The 12,667-nt window shown below is 38.9% G+C and overlaps 1 protein-coding gene across 1 annotated transcript; it reads left to right on the top strand.

Annotated features, from left to right (window-relative positions):
* Window positions 1–538: 538 nt before the first annotated feature.
* LOC103717085 (uncharacterized) lies at window positions 539–1,490 on the top strand. The gene has a single exon (XM_008805332.6). The coding sequence runs from the start codon at window positions 656–658 to the stop codon at window positions 1,247–1,249; it is 594 nt and encodes a 197-aa protein (XP_008803554.4). The 5' UTR covers window positions 539–655; the 3' UTR covers window positions 1,250–1,490.
* Window positions 1,491–12,667: the final 11,177 nt, after the last annotated feature.

Genomic DNA, 12,667 nt, shown 5'->3' with positions numbered 1-12,667 from the left:
GCCACTCACCAAACTTCTGGAACCGATAGAACATTCGCCCTACTAGAAAGTAACCTCGCCACGCACGCTGACGGAGCGCAATGGGAGCGCGTCCAACGCAGCCTTCTCGACCCCTCTCGAACGGAACGGTCAAAAAAAAATAATAATAAATGAAACGATACCTCTACTTTCGGTTAGAGTATTCCGTCAAACAAAACCACCTCCCCCCAGTTGGAAACTTATCAACGCCAGCCGAACCGCAAGGGACGGCCGAGCCAGCCGCTGACACGGTCGGTGACCTCCCAACTCCAACTCCCTAAAATTCAATTCAAACCCTATCAGTTATCAGCCGACGACGCACCATCCGATAAAAAAAAAAAGAAATCAATTAAAGGCTGGCGTCCGTCGTTACTTCCAGCATCCCGATTTCCACGCCCCTGACGTCTTCTTGCCATCTTTTTTCCCATCCTTCTTTTAAATTTATTACTATTTTAAAAAGCCAAAAAAAAAATCAACCCAAAGCCAGGTCACGAGACCCTGTCCCTATATAAACCCCAACCCCAACCCAATCCCCCCTAACTCGGCCCCAAACAAGCCTGCTCGCGTTTTCTTCTCCACTCTCACTCTCTCTCTCTGCTATTCTTCGCTAATTAAATTACACCCACCTATAATCTTGATGGAGGAAGTTTCCGTTTCCGGCAACAACAAGAGGTGCCGTGAGGAGTCGTTGGAATCGGAGGCGAAGCGCCTCCGCGCCGACTTCCTTCTCGATATCCTCGACGACGAGGAGGAGGATGGGGACGCCGGCGACCGGTATCCGGCCACCCAGGACCTGGCGTCCGTCATGAGGAGCCTCGAGGAGGAGATTTCCCTCCCACTTCCTCCTCCTCCTCCTCCTCTTCCTTCTCCTCCGGTGCCGGCGGGACCGGCGTCGGACCTGAGCGATCCTCCGCGCCTGGCCGAACTCGGTTATCTTCTTGCGGCGTCGGACGACGAGCTTGGCCTCCCGCCGGCTGCCCCGTCATCGTCGTCGTCGTCGTCGTCGTCTTCGCCGCCGCCGGAGGCGGAGGAGGACGCCGGGTTGGGTCAGATCTGGAGTTTTGATGACGAGATTTCGGGGTGCTACGATGGAGTTGGATTCGGGATCCGGCCGGAGGAGGAGTTGCAGGACGGCTTGGTCTTCGACGACGGTCTCTTCGATTATGCCGACGGATTGTTCTGTGCGCCCTCTGATTGCTCGTGGCGAGCGGAATCGATGCCTGCCGTCTGATGTGCCTTTCCGTGGTCTCTTGCTTTTAGTTTTTTTTTTACATTTTCCCCATAGAAGACCGTGTAAATTTTAGGAAAGAAAGAGTAGGGGAACGAGAGAAACAAAAAGAACTCGTGGAAAAGACTTGGCATCTCCTACAATTTCCCTTTCGTTTTCTTTTAACTTTGTGTTTGAATGCAAGTCTAGAATAAACCAAGGGAAGCAGACTCGATGAAATATCTAGTCTAGAATTAAGTTAATATGTTTGTTGCGAGAAAAGTGGAACGAGATCACGTGACGGGCTGTCCAGATTTTGGCTTGTCCGGGGCCCTTTTTTAAAAAAAGAAAACGATTCCTTTTCCCAGAAAAAGAAAACATCCGAAGAAAAGCGTATTTTGCGGAATAATGGATTCCGTCTGGAAAACTAGATCTTAAATTGAGACATCAACAAGAGGAAAACTTGATCTCTGTAATTAAATTATAAAATTTTTTATATGAATATCCTTCTGAATATCGAATTTTATATGAATACTCTTTTAAAATTAATATTTACATGTATACCCTCTTAAAACTCTGTTATTGTACAAATGTCCGTAATATAACATAACAGTTATTCTAACAGTGTTAAGAAAAATCATATTTATATTAATTAAAAATAAAATAAAATTTTAAAATTACGCTATTGTCTCTATCTTCTTTCTCTGCTATCGAGATTTATATGCATGTCTATCCATTAAAAATATTTTAGTCATTTTAATTCAAAACAGTTAATTTTTTAACGTCGTTAGGTAGCATGGGTACATATGCAAAAATAAAAATAAAAAAAGAATAGAATAGCAAAACAAGTGTTTTAAAAGGGTATATATGTAAATATCAATTTTGAAAGGGTATTCATGCAAAATTCGATATTTAGAAGGGTATTCATGCAAAAAAAAATTCTAAATTATATAATAAAAAATTATTTCATTAGAATGTACAGCCATCGGTCACGTGCGATACAAAGCAAAGGGAGCCGGGAAAGATCCAAACAAAGCTAATCACTTTAATTGACCGTGCATGTATTTTCCCGCCCGATGTTCGAAATTTCCAACATTTCTATGTTCCGAAGTACCATGGATTTTTTTCACTTGTTTGGTGAAGAGAAGAGGAGGAAAAACAAAAAAGGACTTAGACAGAAAAAATAAAGAAACGTCTCGTATCTGATTGGAATTTTTGAAAAGAAGGATGAAAAAGGTAACTTTTTTGGGAGAATAAATTCGAGCTTATTTGGCTATTTCTATAGAATTAAATTAAAAATTTTATAAAATTTATAAATTAGACTATTTATTTAAGTATAGCTATGTACCAACCAAGTTCCATATGGTGAAATTCTTAAGGCTCTTCATGAAAAATTTCAATTTCCAGAGGCTAAGAGTTGGGATAATTTTTTTTCAAAAATACCCTTAAGCTTTTAAATATAATGAGGTGTGATCTTATCCTTTATCAAAGAAATAACAAGTATTTTACATAACTTTTCAAAAAAAATAGAGTTCAATCAACCACAACCCATTCTAAAATATGATATTTTTCCATGATTAACGAAATATGCAAAAATTAGTTTTCCATACATCATATACTCAGGCATCAGCTTTCAAAAAAAAAAAAACAAATGAGTTCCTAGAATTTCTGATTGTTGACTATAATTAGAAGTGGATTGGACCACCCACTTTTCATTTAGAATTAGTTTAAAAGTATTTTGGTTCAATATGAACCAAAATTAGTAGAATCATATTTGAATTCAGATTTATATCTCTTTTGATTTAGATCATTAAATTTATAATCTGAACCAATTTAATTAAAATTAATATACAGATATATTTCAATATTTTCTTTGAATATAAGAAAATATTTTTATATTACAATTTTCTATAATTTGTGTTGTTTTATATATATTATCAATCAAATCATATGCATAATATTTTTGATAAAATCTGAATATTACTTATTATAATTTTTATTATAGTATATTTATAAATATTTAAGTAATCATATATGTATGTATTAGGATTTGTATTTGATTTATATTTGATCTGAAAAATTTAATGGATTGATAAAGTTAGTTTTATATCTCATCCTGATTAACTCGAAGGGTGTATTTAACTCCAAAATAAGGGGGAAATATCCTTCTAGAGGGGATATTTCTGGAAAACATCAAAAGTTTGCTGTGCCGTGTAGGGTTTAAGTGGGTTCAAGATATTCCAACTTTTAATGAGGCCCGGCTTATGCCACTAGGAAATTTTTCAAGGTTTAAAATTTTAATAAACAAAATAAAACAAAAATGCAGGCTAAAGAACGTGGGTGTTGTGTTTGGACTTGAATTTGGAATTAGTTGAGAAACACAAATTGCACCCACGAAATTATAAGAAACCTCGCTTGTTCATGAAAAATATTGCATCTCATTGCACTTCATTTGGAATTTGAATCCATGCATAATATCGTGCAAAACTTTAACAGTGATTATGGATATAATCAAAGCTTGTAATTTTGTTCGGTTATTTTGGTGGAATAGGGTTATACTATGAAATAAGCTTGCTCTTATTCTTTCAATTATCTTTTTATTATTATCAACTATATCAATTAAAAAATAAATAATAATTTTTATTTTTGTGTTAAAATTTTAAAACATCTCAATATTCAATGTGCAATATATACATTTCTTTCTTTATACTAATTTTTTATAGTAAAATTTATTCTGGATTCAATTGCTACCAGAAGGAATTGGATTGGATCTCAATTTTTCTTTACCCAAATTACATATAAATTGGACTTGGATTTTCACGTGGCCCATCTAATCTCACATGCATGCAACCCTAGTGCCAACCATGTTATGGAGTTTTAAAGCTTTTATCTCGTATTTGAATAGAATTTGTAAACAAGTTACACCACACGTATCTAGTTGAAAAAGGTTGCAACCTTAGCTTGATGCAATCATATGGATTGGGAGTAAATAACACACTTAAGATGCGTTTGGTTCTCGGCTGGTATTGAAATCAGAATGAAAATTGAAATGACCATATTTTTTGATGTGTTTGGTTTGCGATTGAAATAAAATTTGAGTACTAGGAGGGTGTGGGGATTGAGTTTTGACCATATTTTAACCCAATTCTTATAACAACTCAATCCGATCTTCTTGGTCGCCTTAGGATCATGTGAATCCAACCTGAATATGGTTGTTTACTTGCTATATCAACCTAAATATCCTAGTTTTCAAGTGAACCACAGCCATAACGGGAGCAGGCAAATGATTTATAATGTTAAGCCAATTCAAAAGTGCCGTGTTAATTGCATGCAACATTTAAGTTGGGATTACTGTTTTTTGCGGATTTAAATCAATGGAGACTCCATCTTAGGTGGAGTTAGAATCCTGGCTATAGCTTGTTTGGAACTAGTTCCTCTAGTCAAACTAATTATCACTGTCCATTCAAGTGGGTGAAAAATACTGAGCAACGCTATCCCACATATTTAGAGATGGGTGATGGTCCGGTCGATTGGGTCGCATCGTATGTTGCTCACCATGCTGGTGATTGTTTGTGAGTGTCTCCGGATGATTGTCTTGTAGAGTTTAAGGATAAGCTGTACTCTTTACTTTGCTTGGTGTAATTAGAATCGATATGGTTGGGTCGTAAATTTATCAGGAACACACAAGAAGGAAGGAAAACACTATGTTAGGGATAATCTGAACGCTCGACAAAGATTGGGTGCAAATGGGCTGAGCCATTCCAATGTCCAAAGTCGTTGACGGTTGACTCAGCATATGAAAGGATTGTTCAAGTTTGAGCCCATTTTAGTAGAAGCTGATCAAAATTTCGCTCGCATGTCATTCAAATCGGGTTTTTAAAACTATTTTTGCATGGCTATTTTCTAGTTGAACCGAACTCAAAAGAGCATGATATTGGGAAAATCCTTCATTGTTCATAAATAAGCTGTTTCCTTTGCAGCCTTAAATAAAGAACTTACAAAGTGTATCTGAAACCATAAAAAAATGCAATAATTGAATATCGTCTCTCTTTTACGAAAGTTTTTTGCTTCAATTTATCCATTAATCATGATTTATATGCACAAGAATTGAGTTAATTGAGATCCACCCCATATGATAACGACTATATCACATTGAAGCTCTATACATGGGACATTTCATTCCTGGCTCTTGATTTTTTTAGTCATTTTATACGGTTTTTGATCGATGTGTAAAAACAGACTGAATTAGTTGGGAAAACAAATCACATTGCATGCATGGAAATAAATTCCAAAAAACTTACTTGCAAGCATTAGTTGTCAAATGGCAATCAAACTAAGTGCTAGATTTTAAGTTTTGCAAATTACACTTGACTTACAAAACATATGTCCACTTTCCAAATCACAATTTAATGATTCTCGCTTTAATGCACTCATCAAGACCCATCTATACACTCTGATAATTGAAACCCACTTGTAAATTGTAATGCAGTACAATCAATCCTGTGTTAGTTAAAGGATTATTTTGGTTAGACCATGTCTTCGTCTACCTGGACTATGGCCCTGATTTTATATTTTTTTGGGCTATCATTGGGCCAACTGAACTTGAAAAATCTGAACTTTCTCCGCTTCCTCCAATTCTATAAAATATTTAGTTTTGAATCAATCCTTGATCTTGAAATGATGGTCTTTATTTATCAAGTGCTCATTTCATCATAGCCACTCTTTTCTGTAACAATACCATGGGGATATATTTTCTTCCAAGAATTTGTTTGGATGATTGCACTGAAAATCCTATTCGATTCATAAATTGGGTCAGTAAGCAAAATTATCGGATTAGAGGTTGGGTTAAACCTATATTCATAAGTACCCACAAATAGCTTTGGACTGGGTTAGCCCAATTTTTTTTTTTTCTAATGTGATTTGAGTCGGCATAATCTAAAGCTATTTCTGGATACTTATAAATATAAATCTTGCCCGGTCTATGAACTTATGATGGTTGTACTGGCCCAATCTACAAGTCTGATAGGATTTTCAGCCTAATATCCAAATAGACTCTAAGTTGGAGAAATCGAATAATCAGGTAGAATACTAGGTAGTTCCGTCTCGCTATGAGTTATATTAGGTTTATCCATGCAGGCCTGATTCGATACCACTTGCAGCAGTAGCATGCCTCAACAAGTCGTAATACCGGTCTTCCTAAGGATTAGTTTGACCATAAAACTTTATTAATCCTTGCATTTCTTTATGCCCCCTTCTGATGGTCCACCAAATGGGCCAATTTTAATATGGCAATTGCCTCGCCGATCACCATGTATTGATCCAATGGCCAACTGCCTCGTAGGATGTGGAACGGGTTGGGAGATGGAGCGGTGATCAATTACAGCGCTCGTATTAGAAACTGGTACACCGAATGGCAGATTTCAATGGATTTGCTAAATACCCGAAATCTATGGGAGGGTTGAATGTCTCAGGGTAGATAAGAACGGCTCATCTCAAGTTCGAAAATTGAAAAGTTGGCATACATGGTTGATGAGCCTGAGAGGTCGTTCAAATGGTAAGAGCCTGTCATCACTCATCAGTGAATTCCAACAACAAAAACTAGACATGAGATCAATCTTATGACAAGGTTGTGTCCTTAGGGGACCTGAAAGCTGCTGGACCGTTCTACGAGATGGTCCAAAGGGCACCAAAATTAAAATCTTGAAATTAATGGCTGGGGTCAGCCATTAAAGCAGTCCAAATATCTGACTCTACCACCATATCTAACAGCAGGTAATTCCCATCAATACGTTCTAACGGTGCGTGCATATCTGGCGCCCATTTGAAGCTTTCAGACGATTCAACCGTGCTGTCAGGGGATGCAGCCGTTTGAGTGCTGCTTGGATCTTGGAATCACAATGACCATGGTTTCGGCGTATTGCGTAAATAACACCCAACAAAATGTCTAGGATACCAAAAGTGGGATGTGTTTAGGGATGGAAATAGGTCCGAGAGTCTATTTTTTTTTTATTTGAGTCTTAATTTTGGATCCAGACTTAATTTAATAGAAAATCGGATCGAGTAATAGGTCATTCGGGTCGGATTGGATCCATGTATATCTTAGATCCAACCCAAAAAATTCGGATCCGATTCGAGTCAACCCATCCATAGCTTCCTAACTTATTTGCACTCCTGCAGGTTGCAGCCCAAGGGCCCAAAGAATTTGCCCGTCACCGTGTGGAAGATACAATTTCTTGGAAACCAGTGGCAAATGAAGGGGAAATCCAACAATGCATCCATGCATTTGAACGTGAAACAAGCAAGGCCGTATAACAATGTAATACCATTTCATACAGCTATATAACGAAGCTCACATGCAACTAACGTCTATTATCTACTAGGCATATGAAGCTTACAATCTTGGTAATTTGGTTTAGGATGCGGTCTTTGCGTCCATGCTTTTCGAGATCAACTCCTTACAAATAAAAGAATTAGGAGAGCAATATACAGAGAAAAATATCTCATTATCCAAGGACATGTTGGTCGCTCGGAAGAGGCATTGGAACCCTTTTGTTAAAAATAAAAAGATCTATTTGGTGCTGCTGTTTTTGTGTTCTTGTTTTCCTGTGGATAAGTGAAAAATGGAGATTGGTGCTAGAGATAATATTTTTATAGGCTTTTACCATTCCTTACTTTTATTTTTATTTTTCTTCTGACAGTCATAAATGTGCCAAAAGCTATTAAATGTTTTATTATATAGTTTAATAAATATAAGGGTTTCATTATTTATATTTGTTCAATCTAGTTCAATTTTTTATTAATTTTCGAAAATAAAAAATACTAAATAAAAAATAAAATAAAATGGAATGTTGTGAGCCTTTTGAGTCAAAAATATTAAACTGTAGAGTAAGGGCAAGACTTAAGAACATAATTTCAATTTTATCTTACTAGAATTAATTATCTGAAAAGCTAATATCTGGATTTATTATACTATAAAAGATTAAGGATAAAATCTTTTAGAAGGATATGTAACACCACTTCACCAGAACGAAGGAACGAGCAATTTGATTCATGCCCAAGAAACTTCACTAGTGTTGTAAAGCTACGTATAGTTTTATACGTCCTTTCATTTCCGTGTGAATTACGTTCTAATCCTTTAAAATTGCCTCAAATTGCGGCCATATCAAATGCGTTAAAGAAGAGTTCTTAAACTTGTGTTTAGGGCTTCGGCATAGGCTAGAATTCTCTCCAATTTTTGTTTGAATAGAGCAGTTGTTATACCCCTATTTTTTTTCGGTAGAAAAAAAAAAAGGAGGAGAGGGGGAGAGACCAGCCCACCCGCGTAGCCGCCCCCACTAGGCCCCCCTTCCACCAGAGAATGTTCGATACAGGTCGTAAGTTTCGCGTGCCTTCTCCGACCCGTGGGCTCACCGCCTCACGTGTGGGTACGTCACCCTAGCACTACCTTGGTACAAGTGGAAAGAAAGCATAACCACCACCAAGCCATCCGGGTGTGGGGCATTCGATCTCCTAATTTAATTGACGCCCGCGCGTTTCGAACCCGGACAACTTGAGCGGAATTATTGTCCCCTTATCACTACTCGGGCAACTTCAGTTATACCCCTATTCGGTGACCTACCACTACGGACACATACATCATGGGTAATTCAATTGGTTTGTCCAGTAAGATAGTTGAGCTATTACTATGATTATGAATACATTTCCATCCTCTTGCCAAAGGCACCAAATCTTCTTTTTCTCATCGCAGCAACTCATGAGAATAACTACATGAGCACGGTGCAGCTAAACAGATTTGAGAAATAGAGGTTAAGATAAATAAAATCTAAAAAAAAAATAATTGGCATGATGTAGCCATCGAAAAAATATTCTTTTTCACCATTAAAGATCTCATCCAAAATAGCTAGTCGGAAGGTATTATTTGGATTTCTTAATTCTGCAAAAATATCCAAGATCCATCCAGCGAATGATCGATATGGAACTAATTACTCGTGCCTGCATGGGTCCTCACATAGAATATCATGTTAAGGATTCAAATTCTTTCAAAGGGCTGTAGTATCTTTTAGTCTAGATAGGTTATAGGTCGGATCTGTTCTGATACTATTTTATCATAATTTAGAATCTCTTCCAAAATAGTTAGTCAGAATGTATTATTTAGATTTTGATTCCATATAAATACATCTATTCAGCAATTAAGTGACATGAGACTCCCCACGTAGGAACAACTAGGTGACTTTATATGAGTGATCTTTTAAAGTTACCAAGGCATTTTTCACCTCTCGCAGCCGTTGCCGACTTCGATTTTGCTGAATCAACGGCACCGATGGACTCCACACCTCGCGCAGTCGTTCCGTAAAATCAGATGACGTGGCAATTCCGGAAAGGCTCACCGCAGAACGACCGAACCGCAGCCGTTCCTCAAAGGCAGGGGAATTTTACGTTCTTTATTCTTAACTCCACGTCGGCGTCCATGAAGCCGAGGGAAAGCAAAGGCGGGGCAAATCCGCTGCCGCCTCGGTTTCGTCATCGGACTTCCCTTTTCCTTCCCATCATCATGGCAAAGTTATATTTATGTTCACCTTCGTGAGCACCAACTCCCGCACCCACCATCCAAATGGGCGGCAACAGACGCGCTGTCCATTTGTTGGCTAAGAGGTGCCAATCCGGGCGTTGTTCAAAGTTAGGGCCTCTTTTACATCGATATATTTTGTGATAGTATTTTTTATTCATATCGGTGCTCATGGTGCATGCATGTATGGTGGAATGGTCCATGGCATTAATATACGCAAACGTAAGTGGTATAATGTAAGGTAAATATCCGAAGCCTTTTGTATGTCGCCGTGTATTTTTTTTGTCTTAGTTGTCTAGTGGAACGTCTACTCGAGTTCTGAGAAGAATTTATAAAAATACAATCCGGTGATGTATCATATAATGGAGCAAACGTGAATACTATTTATTATGGGAGGGTCCAAATTTAATCCCATATTGTCTGTTCAGCGGAAATATCTATGCCTTATAATGGGGAGGACAAAACCTTTCCTCACCAGGCATATTTTGAAGGACAAAACCCTGAGGGCATCCCTCCATCAGCGCTGGACACGCGGGCCGAAAATATCTCCCCCCGTAGTGCTGGACGCGCGGGTCGAAGCGCCCAAAGCGGACAATACCTCGTGAAGGACGCAGTCTCTTTCTTTGCTCGGCTTGGTTGGGACTATGCTGTTTGGTAGGGGTACCCTCCCTCACCCCTCTCTCAGGCCCGGAGGGCTGTCCGGATAAAACCAGTACAAGACCTTCCCGCTGAGGAGGCTGTGTTGTAGGAGGCCCCGAATTTAGTCTCATATCGACCGTTCAGCGGAAAGCTCTGTGCCTTATAATGGGGAGGCCAAAATCTTTCCTCACGAGGCGCCTTTTGAAGGGCAAAACCGTGAGGGCATCCTCCCATCAGCGCTGGATGCGCGGGCCGGAAATGTCTCCCCCCGTAGCGCTAGACGTGTGGGCCGGAGCACCCAAAGCGGACAATACCTCGTGAGGGACGCAGCCTCTTTCTCTGCTTGGCTCGGTTGGGACTATAAAACCTCCGCAACAGATGGCACGCTAGGTAGATGTACTCTCCCCCATGCCCCTCTCAGGCCCGGAGGGCTGTTCGGATAAAACCGGCACAGGACCTTCCCGCTAAGGGGGTTGTGTTGTAGGAGGGCCTGAATTTAGTCCCATATCGACCATTCAATGGAAAGATCTGTGTCTTATAATGGGGAGGCCAAAATCTTTCCTCACGAGCCGCTTTTTGAAGGGCAAAACCGTGAGGGCATCCCCCATCAGCGCTAGACGTGCGGGCCAGAAATATCTCCCCACGTAGCGCTGGACGCACGGGCCGGAGCGTTCAAAGCGGACAATACCTCGTGAGGGACAACAGTCTCTTTCTCTGCTCGGCTCGGTTGGGACTATATTGTTGCGTGGGCCCAAAAAATCCTGCAACACCATTAAAACAACCATAATAGCAACATTGGAAGGAAAATGGAATATGATAGATAATAAGTACAAATATATGAATCTTGAAAAATAACTTTATCAAAGAAAGGAACAATTACTTTTGTTATAAAATGTATTTAATAATAGGCTAAAATTCAAATTAAATAATGGTTGTCTATGCCTATTTAATAATAGGCTATATTAAAGGCTGATCATAGCCTATGTCTAATACTTGCCATTGCGGCGGAGCCATGATGGAGGTTGGGAGCTACATCGGGCTTAGTTAGGGTTTGGTCTTGGATTGACTCATTGACCATGTACTGATGCTACGATGCTTGATTAGTCAATTTTTGTTTCGTTTTAGGTTTAATTTGGTGATCATGGCCGGTCGTTGCCTTGGTAGACTTCCTTTCTTATTTTGTATTTTGTGATGATTGTTGCCCAGCTGTGTGTTGAAATCGATGTGCAAGGCTAACGATCGATCTTTGACTTTGATAGTTTGATTTTTTTCCCTTATTTTTGTTTCTTATGTGACGATTATAGTTTAAGTGTCTTGGATTTGGCATGGAGGTTGGCCACCACTTTAATGCTTTGATTTTTTTTTTTCTTTTTTTGTCGTGTTTTCCTTATTCTTTTGTGTTTCACGGTGATCATGGGTTGAATCATGTTGAATTTGGTCGTCGTGGCTGGCGATTTCGACAGCTCAACATAGTGAATAAGATGGATGCTGGTGCCTATTACTTTCTTCTTTAGACTAACTTTTAGACTATTGTACTTTTGAATGCTTAGTTTTATCTTATTTTGCAGCTATAATATATTGTAGCTGAATTCGTTATTTCCATATAACCATGCGTTTCTAGTAACATCTCATTCTCTCTCTCAAAATGATGCTTGATGGGAAAATTTAGCTATATGACTCCTAGAACCTCTAACCTTAGTGAAAGTGGCATTGAATCCATTCCCAAATATCCTCCATCAATAAAAAAAAAAAATATTCCCAAATGTCCATTACAGCTCTCCATAGACTTTTCTATTAGCCTAGCTTAGGGAATTTATCGCATAGCCTCTTTAAAAGTTGTGACATTTGACTAATGAACAAAACTTGGGCCAAGCAAGTTCGAAATTTTGAAAAGCCTAAACATGAACTCTAGTTCTAGGGCTTTTAACTTTTTTCTTCCTTTTTTTTTGTGAGAGGCGAGGGAGACCAACTTGCAATATAATTATCCATATCTAGAATCTTTGGTTGCTAAATAGCAAAGTTATATCAGGATAAGCCTTTGTTTGTAAATATATCGTCTACTTTTTATGTACCCGATCCAATGAAATAGAAAAAAACCGCTGCTCTTTTGAATTGCTTGGTCCCAAGCGTTGCACACGCCGAACAACAGCCGAAACGATGTTAGGTGCTACTCCATCGAAGTGTGGTTCTGCGGTAGGTGCCGCACGCAACGTTTCCTGGAATCTCAGCCGCTCGGG

The sequence above is a fragment of the Phoenix dactylifera genome, chromosome 9, assembly GCF_051530095.1.
Source record: "Phoenix dactylifera cultivar Ajwa chromosome 9, Ajwa_hap1_PhDact_Kaust_v1.1, whole genome shotgun sequence".
Taxonomy (NCBI): domain Eukaryota; kingdom Viridiplantae; phylum Streptophyta; class Magnoliopsida; order Arecales; family Arecaceae; genus Phoenix; species Phoenix dactylifera.
This window is presented reverse-complemented; position numbering and strand designations above follow the sequence as displayed.